Consider the following 15,015-nt stretch of genomic DNA (forward strand, 5'->3'; position numbering starts at 1 on the left):
AAACCAGGTGTGAGATCCAAAGGCTGACTGGATAAAACTGGAACATCCTTCTTCAGGCTGCACATTAGCAGGAGTTCTTTGGAGTTGTTTTTCTTTTTGTTTGGAACTTGCATCCTGACAGGAAGTTGGGCGAACCCAGCCCAGTCACCAGGGGAACTGCCCATTGGTTTGACAGCCCATTGGTTCGACATCCCATTGTTCCGACCATATTAAACTCATTGTTCCGAAGTCCGTTCCGAAATCATCATGATACCCTGTGGTTAAGGTCTGGTTAGGTTTAGGCACAAAAACCACTTGGTTAAGGTCAGGAAAAGATCATGGTGTGGGTTAAAATGAAAAAGAAAGTGGCAAACACATAAGCCGTGAGCCTGCTCCACCTCAAGCCGGTCGTGGCGCACCATACGCCCACCGCGAGCCGTTCAGCACCGCGGACAGTCGGACTAATGGGATGTCGAACCAATGGGCTGTCGAACCAATGACGTGGACCCGTCACCAGAGGGAAATGTTGGCATTGTGCCTTTCTGCAAACCAGGAGTACATTACAATTGTACCATCCTGACATTTTGGGTTTTAAGCAGGAGGTGTCAGAAAAGTTACCACAGGGATAACTGGCTTGTGGCGGCCAAGTGTTCATGGTGATGCCGTTTTTTGATCCTTGGTCCTATCATTGTGAAGCAAAATACACCAAGCGTTGGTTTTTTCGCTCACTAATAGAGAATGTGAGCTGAGTTTAGACTGTTGTGTCACACCATCTTCTGTGTGAGATCTTGGCAAAATGGCTTCCAAGTTGCAGTCCACTTTTAAAGACCAACAAACAACAAAACCGGTTGTTTTTCAGCGAGTCATCATTGTGTTTCCAGCGGCTTTTTAGGCACTAAACATGAGTGTTTTGTAGAGACCTGATGCTGTTTTTCGATTGGAGATATGTGACACAAAAAGCGGTTGTTTTGCTGTGTTCACAGCTTTGGGCTGATTTTGTTCCCAAAAGCGGGTATCTTCAGCCAAAACATGTCCTTTTTCCTGCCATAACTAAGTGTTTTTTGTCCCTAAACCTAATCACACGTTAACCACAGCATTGTTGAAACATAAAGTTTTAACGTATCCACTGCATAATAATATACAAATGTAATGTATTCGTGGTTTGCAGAAATGCCAACAAACTTTCTGGCAATTGGTTTGGCGAACCAGCTCGTTTGACACGTAGATTTGGGAGGTGTGCACTTCAGGTCGTCTGTGGCCTATTAATGCCAATAACCCTGTTCTCAGCGTAGCTCTGACTCAAGTTACCAAACTCAAACCTCCAGACCAGCCTGGTCCTAGTCTGGCTTTTCAGATTTTGCTTCCTCGTTTTTCAAAGAACTTTGTTTTTTTTTTTCAAGAAAACGTTATCTGCTTTATGGCTTGGGAGAAAGTGTGGGTCGTCTACTAATCTGAAGGTTGGCAGTTCGATCCCCAACTCCTCCAGTCCGCATGTCAAAGTATCCTTGGGCAAGAAACTAAACTCAAAAGCTGTCTGTACCACTGCAGGATAGGGAGCCTGTTGAAACTTTTGGAGCTGTGTGACTCCTAATCATCGAACACCAAGTGGGCTGCAGCGGCAGGTCAGTTTTTTCCCAACAATTTTTCCCCTCATTTTTGGTAGTGACCTTGGGTCCCAATATGGGCCAGCCCTTCTGGCATTTGCCAGATTGCCAGTCTGAGTCTACTGTGAGAAATAATTCAAAACATAGGCCTACCTAGCCTTAAGAAACTACCACAAGTTGAATATAAGAAAAATCGAGGTCAGTAAAAGAAATGGGAAGTTGTGCTCTTGAGTAAAGCACTGAATCTGCAGGAGTGTGTTACAGCTGCTCAGTGTCCCTCAGTGGAGGACTGACTGTATCTGGCAGCTTCCACTGTGACTCTGTGTATCTGTACGAGTGTGAAACAGAATGTCCTGAGTCAGTGTTTCCTGGAAAAGATTAAAACAGTAACAGCCACCACAGAGCCGAAGAGAACAAAAAAATAAGTCATTAATCAGCCTGAATGGTTCCTGCGTCTCTCTCCTGGAAATAACCTTGTCTTGTAAGTGACTGCGATCTGCTTCGGTTTATCAGCAGAGGTTAAGTGAACACTCGCCTTCTGCGACTCTTCATCATCAAACAATAATAAAAGCTCAAAAAGCTCCGCACTCCAAGATCACCCAAAGTCAGCCATGTTGTTTTAGCCTAATGGGCCGGTGAGCGCGAGAATAATTACTTAAAGCCCAGGAGGTTCTGCATGAGGAAAGCTAGATAAATGTGAGGCCGTTTCTAGTTTTATTTACCCCGAGCAGCGAGCCGCAGGCCTGGCCTAAATTCCAAATGTTTGTAATGGGGTAATAATTCATGAGAAAAATAGTTCTGCTCTTTCGCCAAGTTTATTTTACCCGCTAACGTGTAGCAGAGAAATGGGACATTTTAAAAGTGGAAGTGTTGTAATGAGAGGTATTAGTTCACTTCAGTCTGGATCGTTAGGCTGTTTTCATGGATTATTAGCAGAAAATGAAATGGAGGAAGAGTGGCGGGCAAACACTAGTAATGCAATCACATATAACGACTACAGATATGATTCTGCTGGGACTAAACGTGCAGTCAGAGCTCGTTAAGCTCGACAGCTGGGCTTGTTTTTGCTGGTTTTGTTGTACTTGTGCTTGTTCTTCAGCCTTTGATGAGTCCCTGATATTCCTCTCTTGCAACATCGACTCAAATCAAAAGGCAGTCAGTCGCTGCCTCACCCGCACCGCCTTTGTTTTACCCCTCAAACGTACCACAGCATCTCCGAAAGAGTGATTCTGCAGCAGACGAGGTGTTTTCCGCTATCGAGTAGCCGACGAGGCTCTTCCTCCTCTCACATTGCTGGTAGACGGGTAAAGCTGATCCAGTACCTCAGGGCCTGAATCCTGCTGCCACAAAGAGCCTATTGAGTCAGCTCATTAATTCACAACCTTAAAGGCAGCGACTGATAGTAGAAAATATTCCAGCATGTGTGAAACTGCTTCCTCGCAGTATATCTTGGTGGGTCATTTCATAACTCTGCATGGAAGCTGTCACTTTGAATTAGGATGTTTTTAATTGCACGTGTTCACTGAACCAATCACTCCCCTGCCAGACATGATAGGAAACTGAGTGACGTATGAAACATGAAGTTATATGTGGAGCTTAGGAATGGGTGGATGAAGCACAGATATCATCATTCAGTTGCAAACCATATCTGTCTGCAGCCTGGATTTAGATAATGGATTACTCTCATTGGTTTAAAAACTCAAATCTGTTACTTAAAGGGATAGTTTGGATCTTTTGAAGTGGGGTTTGTATGAGGTGCTTACCCACAGTCAGTGTATTACTTGCAGTTGATGTCAGTCAGCATGCCCCCAGTTTGAGGAGCAGGACTGCTGTGATTGGGGGCAGCAACAAAATGCAATGTAGCCACCTAAAAAGATAAATATCACTTTAAGTGTACGCTTTATTGAGGATCTTTTCACCACTTTACCTTGCGGTCAGACAGCCTTTGTAGACAGGGAACTGGAGCTGTTATCTATGTTCTCTTAACTGACAAAACCAGAAGTTCAACTTTGGTGTTTTAAAGAGTTAGTCTGGATTCCCTGATCATAGCAATCCCGCACATTTCGTCACCAAACTGACTTTGACTTAGACACAATGACGGTTAATGGGTCAGTTCTGATACTAACCTTTACGGGTATGGGTGAATGCGGGTTTTCAAAAATGGACCTGTGCAAGACCTTGTATAAAAGACCCAGTGTGTAGGATTTAGCACAGAACAGACAAACCAAACACGGCTCTAGATAGGGCCGTCTGCTTTTTTGCATCAGCCACCACAGTTAAAAGCTGCTCTGTGAGGAGAGCATCGGAAAATACTGATTTTATGATACTGCTTTATTTAGTGTTGTTATTGGTTCTAATCGCATGATCCCAGTAAAAGCCTCTTGAACGACTTGATCTTAAGTTATTAGAGAAAAATGTGAGCACTCGTGAGCATGTGCTAGGATCGTAGCCCGCCTCTGACATGCCAAACAGTGTCAGGGAACACTGAATTTCAACGTGAAACTGATTTATTCAGTGTAATTACCAGTTTAAATTTTAAATCACCTGCTCTGTTTGTTTTTGAGAGGAAGAGACCTCTGTGGATAATTCAGCTCACAGTAAAAACCTGCTGAACAATACACACTGAAGGACTTCTAACAAGGAGAAGTTTCAGCTGGTTGCAATCTGCAGTCATCACCATAAAATGCCACTAAATCCTACCAAATCTTACACACTGGACCATCAAACATACACAGTTAGTGGTAATGTAAGTGTAGTACAAATCACAAACTCAGAGCAGTGCTGCTTAATTCTGTGTGGAATAAGTTGCCATTGATTTTTAATGAAGTACACACAAAAAAATGCAACTAGTTTTGCTATTTTCACCTGCTTCTGCAATTTAATGGCAAAAACAAATGCCTACAAATATCGCGACATGCATTACGATTTTTAGGAACGAATCATCAGCATTTTAGGGTGCAAAATACTCCCCAAAAAGATCGCAAAAATCAGAGAGGGACTGAATAAGGAAAGAAGGAACAAGGCAAAGAAAACAAAGGAAGAAGGTCAAGGGAAGAGGAATATAGTAAGGAGGAAGGCAGGGCACAAGACTGGAAGGACAGCAGGGAAGGGAAAATAAAGATTTTAGTGATATTTTTTAGTTATTATCTCATACTGAATGAAGGGCTGCAGCCAAGAAAATACTGAGGTCATGAGTTCATGTCCCACCAACAGCCCTAAATGACTAAATAAACAGGTAATCAACCTAAAAATATCCACCGTGTCCCCTAAATACAGACGACATGACCTCAGTCTCTTCAGTGGTACCCACAGTGAGCAGTAACTGCAGCAGTAAGACAGATGTGGAGTACAAGTACACTACTTGCCTTTCAAATGAGTGAGAGGAAAAGGATATAATCCCAGATGAAGCATCAGAACCTCAAACTGCACTTGAGTTACCTTCCTTAAATAAATCAGTGCTGTTCCTCCTCTGTTGAGGGAAATGACTAATCATCCTGTGAGTGATGGTCAGAAACGGCTGCTTAATTCTCTCAGTCTCGCCACATGTATCATCTTTCAGTCGCAGAGTAGATCGTAACTCTTCTCGGTGTTAACGAGCAGGCGTGTTTCTGTGAGGAAAATCATCAGTGAGTTAATCATGTCTGCAGCGGAGCGACGCCCACCTCTGATTGGCTGTTGCTGAAGGACGCCGTGATTCAACACAAACACCCACAATATGACACACACAGTCTTTATTAACATCATCTATTCTGTTTAGCAGCATCTCATTTACTGCATGTCGCCCCGTGATGAATGGCGGTGTGCGGTGGGGATATTACCGACTTCCTGCAGGAAAAAAAAGTGAGAATATCCGCAAAATTAATGAGTTTTTAATTTTGGTGTCTGTTGGGTTGGTCACAGCGATGAGAGATGCGAAGTACTGGCAAAGAAGATGACAAGAAAAAGGTGCTGGACCACCTTGTGGTTCCACATGTGACCCTGTGGTTTATGTCAAACCATCAGGAAACTGCCGGGAAGTTACTTTGAACATTTACAGTCTTTGAAAAGTTGTGTTGTTCTTAACACTGGTGTTGATACAACTTTATTACACCTCTGCGCCAGTGATAGCCATTAGAGATGCACCGATCTAGCTTTTTCAGTTTTGATACTGATCCAGATGCTGTGGCTTTGAGTATCAGCCAATACCCAATACCAATCCGATACCACGGTTGACCTAAAAAGCTTTACACGTACAACAGAAAAGACTAGAGGCATCAGGCATTACACAATTCTTTCCTAAGATAAAATGAAACAAGATGAAACAGATTAATCTACATCTACATCTTGTAACTCTTGAGACAAGTGTTTGCTCACTTTCTCGTACATTTCCGACAGTGCGGTCCCAGAAAAATATTTGCGTGACAGCAAATTGTACCGTGGCTCTAGGTGATCCAGAAAACATTGGAGGCCCATGTTTTCAACAACCGTCATTGGTTGTCCATCGAAAACAATGTACTCCAGAACTTTCTCAGAATGTTACACAGCTTTTGATCTATTGCTGGGGAAATTCTCTCTTCTTTGCAGCACATCTGCTAACGTTAACTGCTGTGTAGTATTATCACCTGCTCCTTTCGACCTGCTCAACTGCTGGAACTCTTAGTGCTCCGTTTGGTGATGATTTTGTAGATGCTTTATGAAATTGGTAGTATTATACTTGGCGGTACTACCACCACCCCTAGCAACATTCACTTTGCAGACATTACAAACTGCCGTCAGGCTAGTTGGAGTGTTCAGTGTGAAATAGCTCCACACAGCAGATTCTCTCCTTTGCTCCATGACGTATGACGTGCACGTGTCGCAATAGATTTAAAAGGCAAGGATCGCTACAGGTATAGGTTGCATTTTCTGATACCCGATCCATTTTGATGATATCAGGGCCGATATTCGATCCAGATATCGGATTGGTGCGTCCCTAATAGCCATGTCCAGAGGTGTTGTTTTCAGGTTGTCTGTCAGTCAATCCCGCGATATCTAAAGAACGCCCAAGAGGAGTCTCTTCATGTTTGGCAGAAATGTCCACTTAGTCTCAGTGATGAACTGATTAGATTTTGTTGGTCAGAGGTCAAGGTGATTGTGACCTTGCATCCATTTCATTTCCATGAACGCAATATCTCAAGAACAGTTTGAAGGAATTCCCTAAATGTGGCACAAACGTCCACTTGGACTTAAGGATGGACTGATTATTGTTTGGTGGTCAAAGGTCACTGTGACCTCACAAAACACGTTTTTGGCCATAACATAAGAATTCATATCCTAACTATGAGAAAATTTGACACAAATGTCTAACTGAATATGATGAAGTGGTGACATTTTATATCGAAAAGGTCAAAGGTCAGCCTCAATGTGAAATCATATCATAATGTTCTGCAAACACTTTATCCAACATCATATCTCAGGAACAGAAGGGGAGACATTTGGTCAGATACTGAATTGGTGACACTAATCTTGAAACTGTGCTGATTATAAAGATCTTCTGTGCTGTCGGGTTGAAGATGAGTGTGACGCATCCATGTTTTATGTACATATTTAAAGCATAGTCAGCTGTCATGGCTACATGTGAGTCTGGACAGACACGGATGTAAACATCAACTTGACTGGATTGTGGAGGCGTACAGTTGCGAGGCGGTAACTCAAGTTATACTCAAGTCGCAGGGTTGTTGGTGGGTTCGTCCTCATCTTCGGTTCAGACTGAAATACCTTCACTATCATGTAATTTGGTTTCCTAACAGAACCACTGGTACGGCTGTTAAGTTTCTGATAGTGGTGATGTTGCTCTGCCTGTTATTACCTTCTCCAAAGAAGCAATATATTCAGTCCAGTTTGTTTGTTTGTCAGCAGGATCACAGAAAAACTACTGCCCTGATTTTACGTGAAGCACGGATACACTAATTATTTTTCACTTTAGTTAACAATTTGAGATAGGGTATTTGTCCGTGGAGTAATAAATGCCATACATCTTAAAATCCATTAGAGGGTAGTAAAGTTCATCAGTGACAAAATGTAGCCTGTTGTACAAATACGATTACTCCATATCACAATCCACATTCACTGGTACCAGTAATCCTCTGCGACACTTCATACAGAGAGCAGTTGTTATGGAGCACTCTTTCCAATAGATTTAGGAATATGTCTGGACATATGTTGTGCGCTTGCTGATTTGCATATCACAGAAGGCTGGACTCTTGGCCTTAGCAGAGTGTTCAACTCTCTGAGTGCCCGTCTTGTTCTGTCTGTTTCAAGCTCTTCTAGCAAGTTGGATCACCATTTGATTTGCTGAGGATGTTCATGATCACATCATGATGATTTCTGCTTTTACTGTAGCTTCAAAACTTTCACTTTTACACAACAAACATGACAGTCGACTGTGCAGATTGTCATTAAGTTGAGCTTTGGATGAGAAACACATTCAGACCAGTATTTAACATTTTGTGTCACGTTCAGTTAATCTCATTCAATAATCTATTTTTAAAAGTAGTAACTGTATTCAGAATATGACCAATTTAAACGGTAATAGTCACAGAATAAAGTCACTCATAGTCATTCATTCATTTTTCATAACCGCTTATCCTGTTGGGGGTCACAGGAGGGCTGGAGTCTATCCCAGGTTACACTGGGTGAGAGGCAGGGTTCACCCTGGACAGGTCACCAGACTATCACAGGGCTGACACATAGAGACAGACAACCATTCACACTCACATTCACACCTACAGACAATTTAGAGTCACCAATTGAACTGTTACTTGTTTTCTGTACACCCTCCAACACCATCCGCAGATGATTAATCATAAAATTTCCTATGACCTGCTGAGCTCTTAGAACATCATCACCTTCAGACCACAAAACTTTCCACCCAAGACAATTTAAGATAATCTAATTGCCAGATTGCAGTGGAATTTACAGAGCTCATTCATGTTTCTCAGACAATTAACCATTGTGATTTTAATAAGCCTGTGACCTTTACCTGGGACACACTTTACAGGATCAGTCCCATCGCTAGTAAACCTCTAAGAGAAGATTAATTATCATTTTGTTGATTTCCCCATGTAGTTCTTTTGGTGTACAGTGACCTTTGTAGTCCTGAGGGGGGCGCTAGAGTGAGATTTGTGCTGTTAGCGTAATTGGTTTGTGTGAAGTCCTGACAAGGCAGATCTGAGTCCTGGTTTCAATTTCGCTGTTTGGATTTAATTTAACCTGCCAGTTGGTTTGGAAGCTGCGTGGAAAACTATTCCTGTTCGAGACATTCCCTCTGGATCTGCCACAACATATTGTGTGTGCGCCCTCAGCAGTGAGCAATTACTCACTTGGAGGAGCCTCTTTTTTTCCCTTTTAGTTGTGTATTGGCTTTTATTTTTATTTTTTGACAGAGTTTAAAATGGAATAAGATCTTTTTATTTTGTTTTGCTGTGAGGATTACACGTTGACATATCATTCGCTCAGCGGGGGTGAACTGGCGTTGAACCCAGCCGCACAGGTGAGGAAGGAAAGGAAAATGAAAAGCCTCTAAAACGACCTGTCATCTCCTTTATATAATCCTTCCTTTCTCATGCAGCTGCTCTCCTAAAGACCCAGACTACTCCTCGCCGTACAGTACTGAAGCAGCAGACTCTCTGATGAACCCAGGGCCGGGTTATCTCGTACAGGAGAGCTCAGCACATCAGTAACATCTGCACTGGGAGGCTGTCGTCCTCTGTCCTGTTTGGGACTGAAACTACTTTGTCCTGGTTTTGTGGTCCATTTGTCTCCTTCCCCCTACCCTCGCGGCTCGATGCGAGGCGCTTAACAAACGAGCCCAATAGTTGCTGAGCTGTTCCTGCGACGGCGGTGGTGTCTCTCCAGGGTCACACGGGGAAGAGGATGGCTTGGGCGCCACGTTCTTGCTGACCTATTCAGTACCTGCCTCTAATGGGTCATATTTTAGCTCCTGTGGCGGTGACAAATGGCTGCGCTCTAAAAGCCCTGTCCAAGGTGCTGAAACTCGGTTGATCTATGACTGAGTCCCGCTGATAAATGCCTCCCATCAGTTTGCGCGTGACGCCGATTCATCACCTCGCTGAGGTTTGTGTTGGGAATCCATATTGGATTTTTAATGAAAGAGAATATAATGCAATTCAAAGTCAATGGGTTTGCCAATGTCCTCGCTCTTTACACACACACCCATTAAGGTACATACACACACGCCTACACACACACACAAAAACAAACAGTTTGAGATCGCAGTGCATTTCCCTAACAGTGTTAGAGCGCCTGCCTTGAAGGGCAGCTGCTGTAATTGTGTTTGTCTACAGCAGACCTCACACTTCGGCTGCTGTACGACTCGGACAGGGACACAACAAGATTTATGAGCCTCATCCATACCAATTAGTATTTTGCATTTCAAAGACCACAGTTTGTTTTTGTGGCAACAGACATATTTTAAAAAACATGCCGTGTGTCCAAATTTAACGAGGAAAGATTGTAGTTATAAGACACCACACAGGTTTAATGAAAAATGTATTTGTTCATAAAATTGTTTACATTATAGTCGGTTTAATTATACACTAGACTAACAATTTTTTTTTTTCTGCCGTTATAAACTATCTTCGCTTGGCACCGTTTAATGTAACACAGCAAAGAAAATGCTTTTTGCAGACATCAAAGCCGTCTCAACAAAGTATTTAAGACAGAATAGTTCCTGTGCTGTGCTTTACTCTGGTTGCACTGCATGAATGACCAGTAGCCATGTAGATTATAGTCAAGATATCTGCCTGATTAAGCTCGTTATAATGACACAAGTTTGAAATACAAAATAGTCTCTGCTTTTAGCCATTTATGTAAATGTGTATGAATTTTCCTCCGATGCTGCCCAGCTGAGTTCCAGTGCAAAATGTCCCATCAAAAGTCTTGAAAAGAGGGCACATAAATTACATTTTCCAGTGTCCATCACTCTTCATCTTCGCTTAATCCCAAAGTGCTTTTACACACAAGGACGTTCCTTACATTGAGTCGTCCGGTAAGTCTATTACAGTGGCCGTCACCTTGACCCCAGACACACCAAACTCCAGGAAAGAAGGGGAGGAGGAATGAGTGCCGGGAATCAGCAGCGTTTCAGCAGGATCTGCTATCAGTTTCCTGTAAAACACTTGGCTGTACAGGGACGTATAGATGACGGAGCAAGCCACGGCAACCACGATAAAAGACACAGCACAGGTAGCCATCACCAGACTGTCCCAGTTCTCAGTTTTCCCCCGCAGGACGGGTGCCTCCTTCGTGGTCACGTTGACACAGTCCTTGCTGTCTCCAGGCTGTGTTGCAGTGACCTCAACACAAACCTGATAGCAAGTGGAAGGCTTCAGCTGTTTGATGTGGTACTCTTTGACATCAGCAGGAAGCCTGGCTGTGAATGGCATCAAGAGGTTGCTGCCATCGGCTAAAATGGACCAATTTAGTTGTGATACCAAACCACCAGTGCTCTCCCAGGAAACCCTTACAGAATGAGACTGGACCGATGTGATATATACATGTAAAGGTTGATTCAAATGCTGGGAAATGTATCCGTCCACCACAATCATCACTGACTTCAGGTCTGCCCCGACAAGGTTGTGGGCGATGCAGGTGTACGAGCCTGCTTCCTCCTCTGTGGCATCGTAGAGGTCAAAGGTTCCCTCAGGGTGCATGTAGTACTTATCAGACACACTCCCAGGTAGGACCCTGTCACCTGATGGCGTCACCCAGAAGATCTCAGGCTCTGGTTCTCCGAACGCCCGGCAGTGCAGCGACACAGAGCTCCCTTTACCAACCTCGACCCGATCCGGGAGGCTCCCAGGTGAGATCAGAGGAAGGCAGATCTCCGTCATCTCCCTGAAATGCACCTGTCGCACATGCTGGCCTTGGTACTCCGGAGGCTCCACGCAGAACAGGGAGTCGGGCTCCATGAACCGAACAGTGGTCCTGTTCATGTTGACCCAGCGGATGACGCAGTCGCAGCGGATGGGGTTGCTGTGCAGACTGACTTCTCGCAGGTTGGGCAGGGACTCCACAGTGCTGCGGTGGAGCGCGCTCAGAGCGTTGCTGTTCAGCATCAGAGTCTCCAGCCGCGGGAGCTTGTGGAACGCCCTGGGGTGGATGTAGGACAGCTTGGGGTTGTTGGTGGCCTCGATTTTTGTCAGCTCTGGCAGGTTGTTCAGGGCGAAACTGTCGATGGACACAAGCTCAGGCATGCTGTTGATGCCAAGCTCCTTGAGATGCATCATGTCCATGAAGTCGCCTCTCTGGATCCTCTCAATGGGGTTCTTATTCAAATCCAGAAACTTCAAGTTCTGGACTCTCATCAGCGCTGCTCGGGGGACTCGACTGAACAAGTTGTCAAAAAATGAGATGCTCTCCAAGTTTTCAAGGCCAACCAGAGCATTGTCAGGCATTTCAGTCAAATTCATCTTGGCAAGCACGAGACTGCGGAGGTTTGTCAGGGGTTTGAAGTTCATGTCTGACAGCTCAAGGATGGGGTTTTCTCCCAGCATCAATATCTCCAGGCTGGGCAGATGCTGGAACCACAGGCTGTTTACGCTTGTCAGTCGATTGGAATTGAGATGGAGCCTCAGCAGCCTGCTCAGGCCCTGAAAGGCTCCGGGGCTGATGGAGAAAATCAGGTTGTGGTTGATGTAGAACTCCTGGAGGTTGGGCAGAGAAGCGAGGCAGCTGTCAGATAGCTCCTGAATCCAGTTCTCCTCCATGTGGAGTGACAGCAGCCGGGGCAGAGACCCCAGACAAACATCGCTCACAGAGGAAATGTTATTCTGAGACAAGTCGATTTCAGTGATGTTGGCCAAGTAATCCAAAGTTTTCTCCACATTAACGATGTTGTTTGTCTGCAGCAGCAGTACCTGTGTTTCTGAGGGGAGTCTCTCCGGCAGCACCGAGAGGCCCAAGTCATTACAGTCCACGGTGGCAGCCTCTGTGTAAATAGAGCTGGGTGAAAACCAGGGTCGTATCTCACATCGACACAATGCAGGGCAATGAGCGGCCCCCTCAGAGGCCAGAACAAAGGCAGCCAGAGACAGCTCAGCCAGCAAACAAGCCACAACTGCTGTCTCCTTCATCTTGGCCCCGTATTCCCTTCAGCCTGTAATTGGCCCTTATGGAGTCAGCTGTTAGCACTGTTAACTTTACAAATAAAAGCTCATTTGTTACTGCAGCAAGACAGAGTGGATTTCTGCTGACGCCCGGTCCCCGAAGCTTTGGCCCTGTTGTCTTCCAGCTCTTGGCAAAGAGAGGCAACCTTTCAGTTCGGTCCGTGCCAGGTTGTCATGCACGCTGTGATATGTCAAGGTCGATGTATCCTTCAGGGAGCAGCGCTGTGCAGCAGAGGGGCGGTTGAAGAATGCTGTGGTTCCGTCTGGGAACGAATCACTCTGCCTTCCATCATTATTATCCTCCGTCGCTGTCACCGGTGTCAGTTTCCATCTGGGGAGACAGGAGAGAAAAAAGGCCAATATAACACCGTGTCGTTGAAATATGAAGGCATATTGACATTTAGGAATATTGAGACTTATTAAGCCTTTTCAGCCTCATTTGGTTTTATTGCTTTCCACGCACCATCGGAATTGTAAGTTATGATTAACTTGACCTTATGTATATTCTCTGGCAGGTTTGAAACCAAAAATGGTACTTTCAAGTCTCTTTGTGTAGCTGAAGGGCGAAATAACGTACTGATGTATTTGATTGCTTTGCTTCAGTCAGAGCAGTAAAAAAAGATGGAGCTCTGAGATGATGCTCAAAGGTCTGTTGATTCAAGAGGCAAAACACTGCATGTCCCTATTCTTTCCCCCGCGCTGTAATTAACAGAGCTTCACCACCATCCCCGAATCTCTCCTCTGTTGTGAACAATGCACCTGTGCACACTTATCAAATCACCCATGCAAAACAACAAGCCGACAGTTTGCTACAGCCGGTAGATACACACAACCTCGAGGAGTCGTAGATCCACCAAAAATATCTGCGGAACGAGCTCGCTGCCGGTCCTGTGCTGCGACTTCTCGGCTGCTTTTTGCATAATTCATGAGGCACTGAATCAATGTTGTTGGTACAGGTGACAGGTCTACAGCGGGCTTTGCCTATGTCGACTGCGCATATTGATGTTTTGATTAATTTGTGACCTTGAGTGCAGAAGCCACAGCCGAGTGTACGACAGTAGATGAAGCTGTCGGTAAAGTGTGGAGCAGCCGGCTGCTGATGAGGACGAGCTATGACACTTCATGCATATATTAGCTTGTTTATGGCACTCTATGTGGACAGGTTTGCAAAACTGAAAGAGTTACTCTCCCACTTTATTCCCCCTATCTCTCCTACTCAAAGTAGGTAGGTTTGCACATACAGTACTTTTACTAAAGTCAGTGTACTTCATGACAGTTTTTCCCAACATTTTCCTACCAGTACTTTTACTAATATATATTTTTCTTATTTTGTCTTCTTGACAAATCCCACACATTTGGCACTTTGCTATTTCCATCAGCAGGATGGTGTATGTGGGACTGAGTCAAAATAAACTACAGTGTGTGTGATCATAGTAATGAAGGAACATGTCGCCATGTGCAGCAGTGACTACAGTTACATGCACAAAATATTCTGGTTTTTGCCCTTAACATGAAAAAGACAATGTTTCTAGTGAGCTGTTTGCATGGCTGATGACAATGAATATTCCACTAATATTACTGTTTGCATGCAGTTGTGCATTCTACGATTTACATGCCCACACATGTGGTTTATCACGTCAAAAATATAAAAAAAGTACGTCTGGAGGCGCTTGTGCAGTTTTGCATCAAAATAGTATTTTTTCAAAGTTTCCAGTCAGTGAACTTTTGGACGGCACAGCCTCTCTCTTTCATTTCTTCAACCATCTTCTTAAAAAGATCAGTGTTGTGATATTTGTGTGTAACCAAAATCCTGCTGACAGCCAAGTCTTTCATGATGTTTAACAGCAGGTGTGTATGTCTCTCTGAGCAGAAATGTGAGCTTTTCTCTGCTCAGCCCTGCGAACTGTTGGTTTGTGGACACCATATCCATGACAACGCACAGAGCCGACTGTGAACAGATTTGAGGCCGTGTGTCGCAAACTGCTGTAAAAACCCAAATTAAGATGCATATTTCAAATGGGCTATAAACATGTCCAAAGAATGCTCCTAAAACCTGAACACTACCAGCGTATGTTTCAATTGGAAAATGTTTAACTTGAAATATCCAAACAGATGCTGTTTATATGACCCACATCAAATTCAGAATATTGTCGTATTTAGCATAATAGTGGACCGGGGCCACATCAGTGATGTGGCACAGAAGAAGAGGATATATCAGGCTGTAGATGCACCAATAATACTGGATGTACTGGTCCTTCTCTCGATGGTGGCTGAATCGATGAAGC

The 15,015-nt window shown here is 44.2% G+C and overlaps 2 protein-coding genes across 2 annotated transcripts in view; one reads left to right on the plus strand and one right to left on the minus strand.

Moving 5' to 3' along the window:
• immp2l (inner mitochondrial membrane peptidase subunit 2) overlaps positions 1-15,015 on the plus strand; it is a 239,881-nt gene that overhangs the window by 163,019 nt on the left and 61,847 nt on the right. The window lies entirely within an intron of this gene.
• lrrn3a (leucine rich repeat neuronal 3a) overlaps positions 10,086-15,015 on the minus strand; it is a 32,264-nt gene continuing 27,334 nt past the window's right edge. The window contains exon 2 of the mRNA XM_050073822.1: positions 10,086-13,061. Within this exon, the coding sequence (XP_049929779.1) occupies positions 10,595-12,697 (2,103 nt within the window). The 5' untranslated portion in view covers positions 12,698-13,061 and the 3' untranslated portion in view covers positions 10,086-10,594. The remainder of the gene's footprint in view (positions 13,062-15,015) is intronic.

The sequence above is a fragment of the Epinephelus moara genome, chromosome 20 (assembly GCF_006386435.1).
Source record: "Epinephelus moara isolate mb chromosome 20, YSFRI_EMoa_1.0, whole genome shotgun sequence".
In the NCBI taxonomy this organism is placed as follows: domain Eukaryota; kingdom Metazoa; phylum Chordata; class Actinopteri; order Perciformes; family Serranidae; genus Epinephelus; species Epinephelus moara.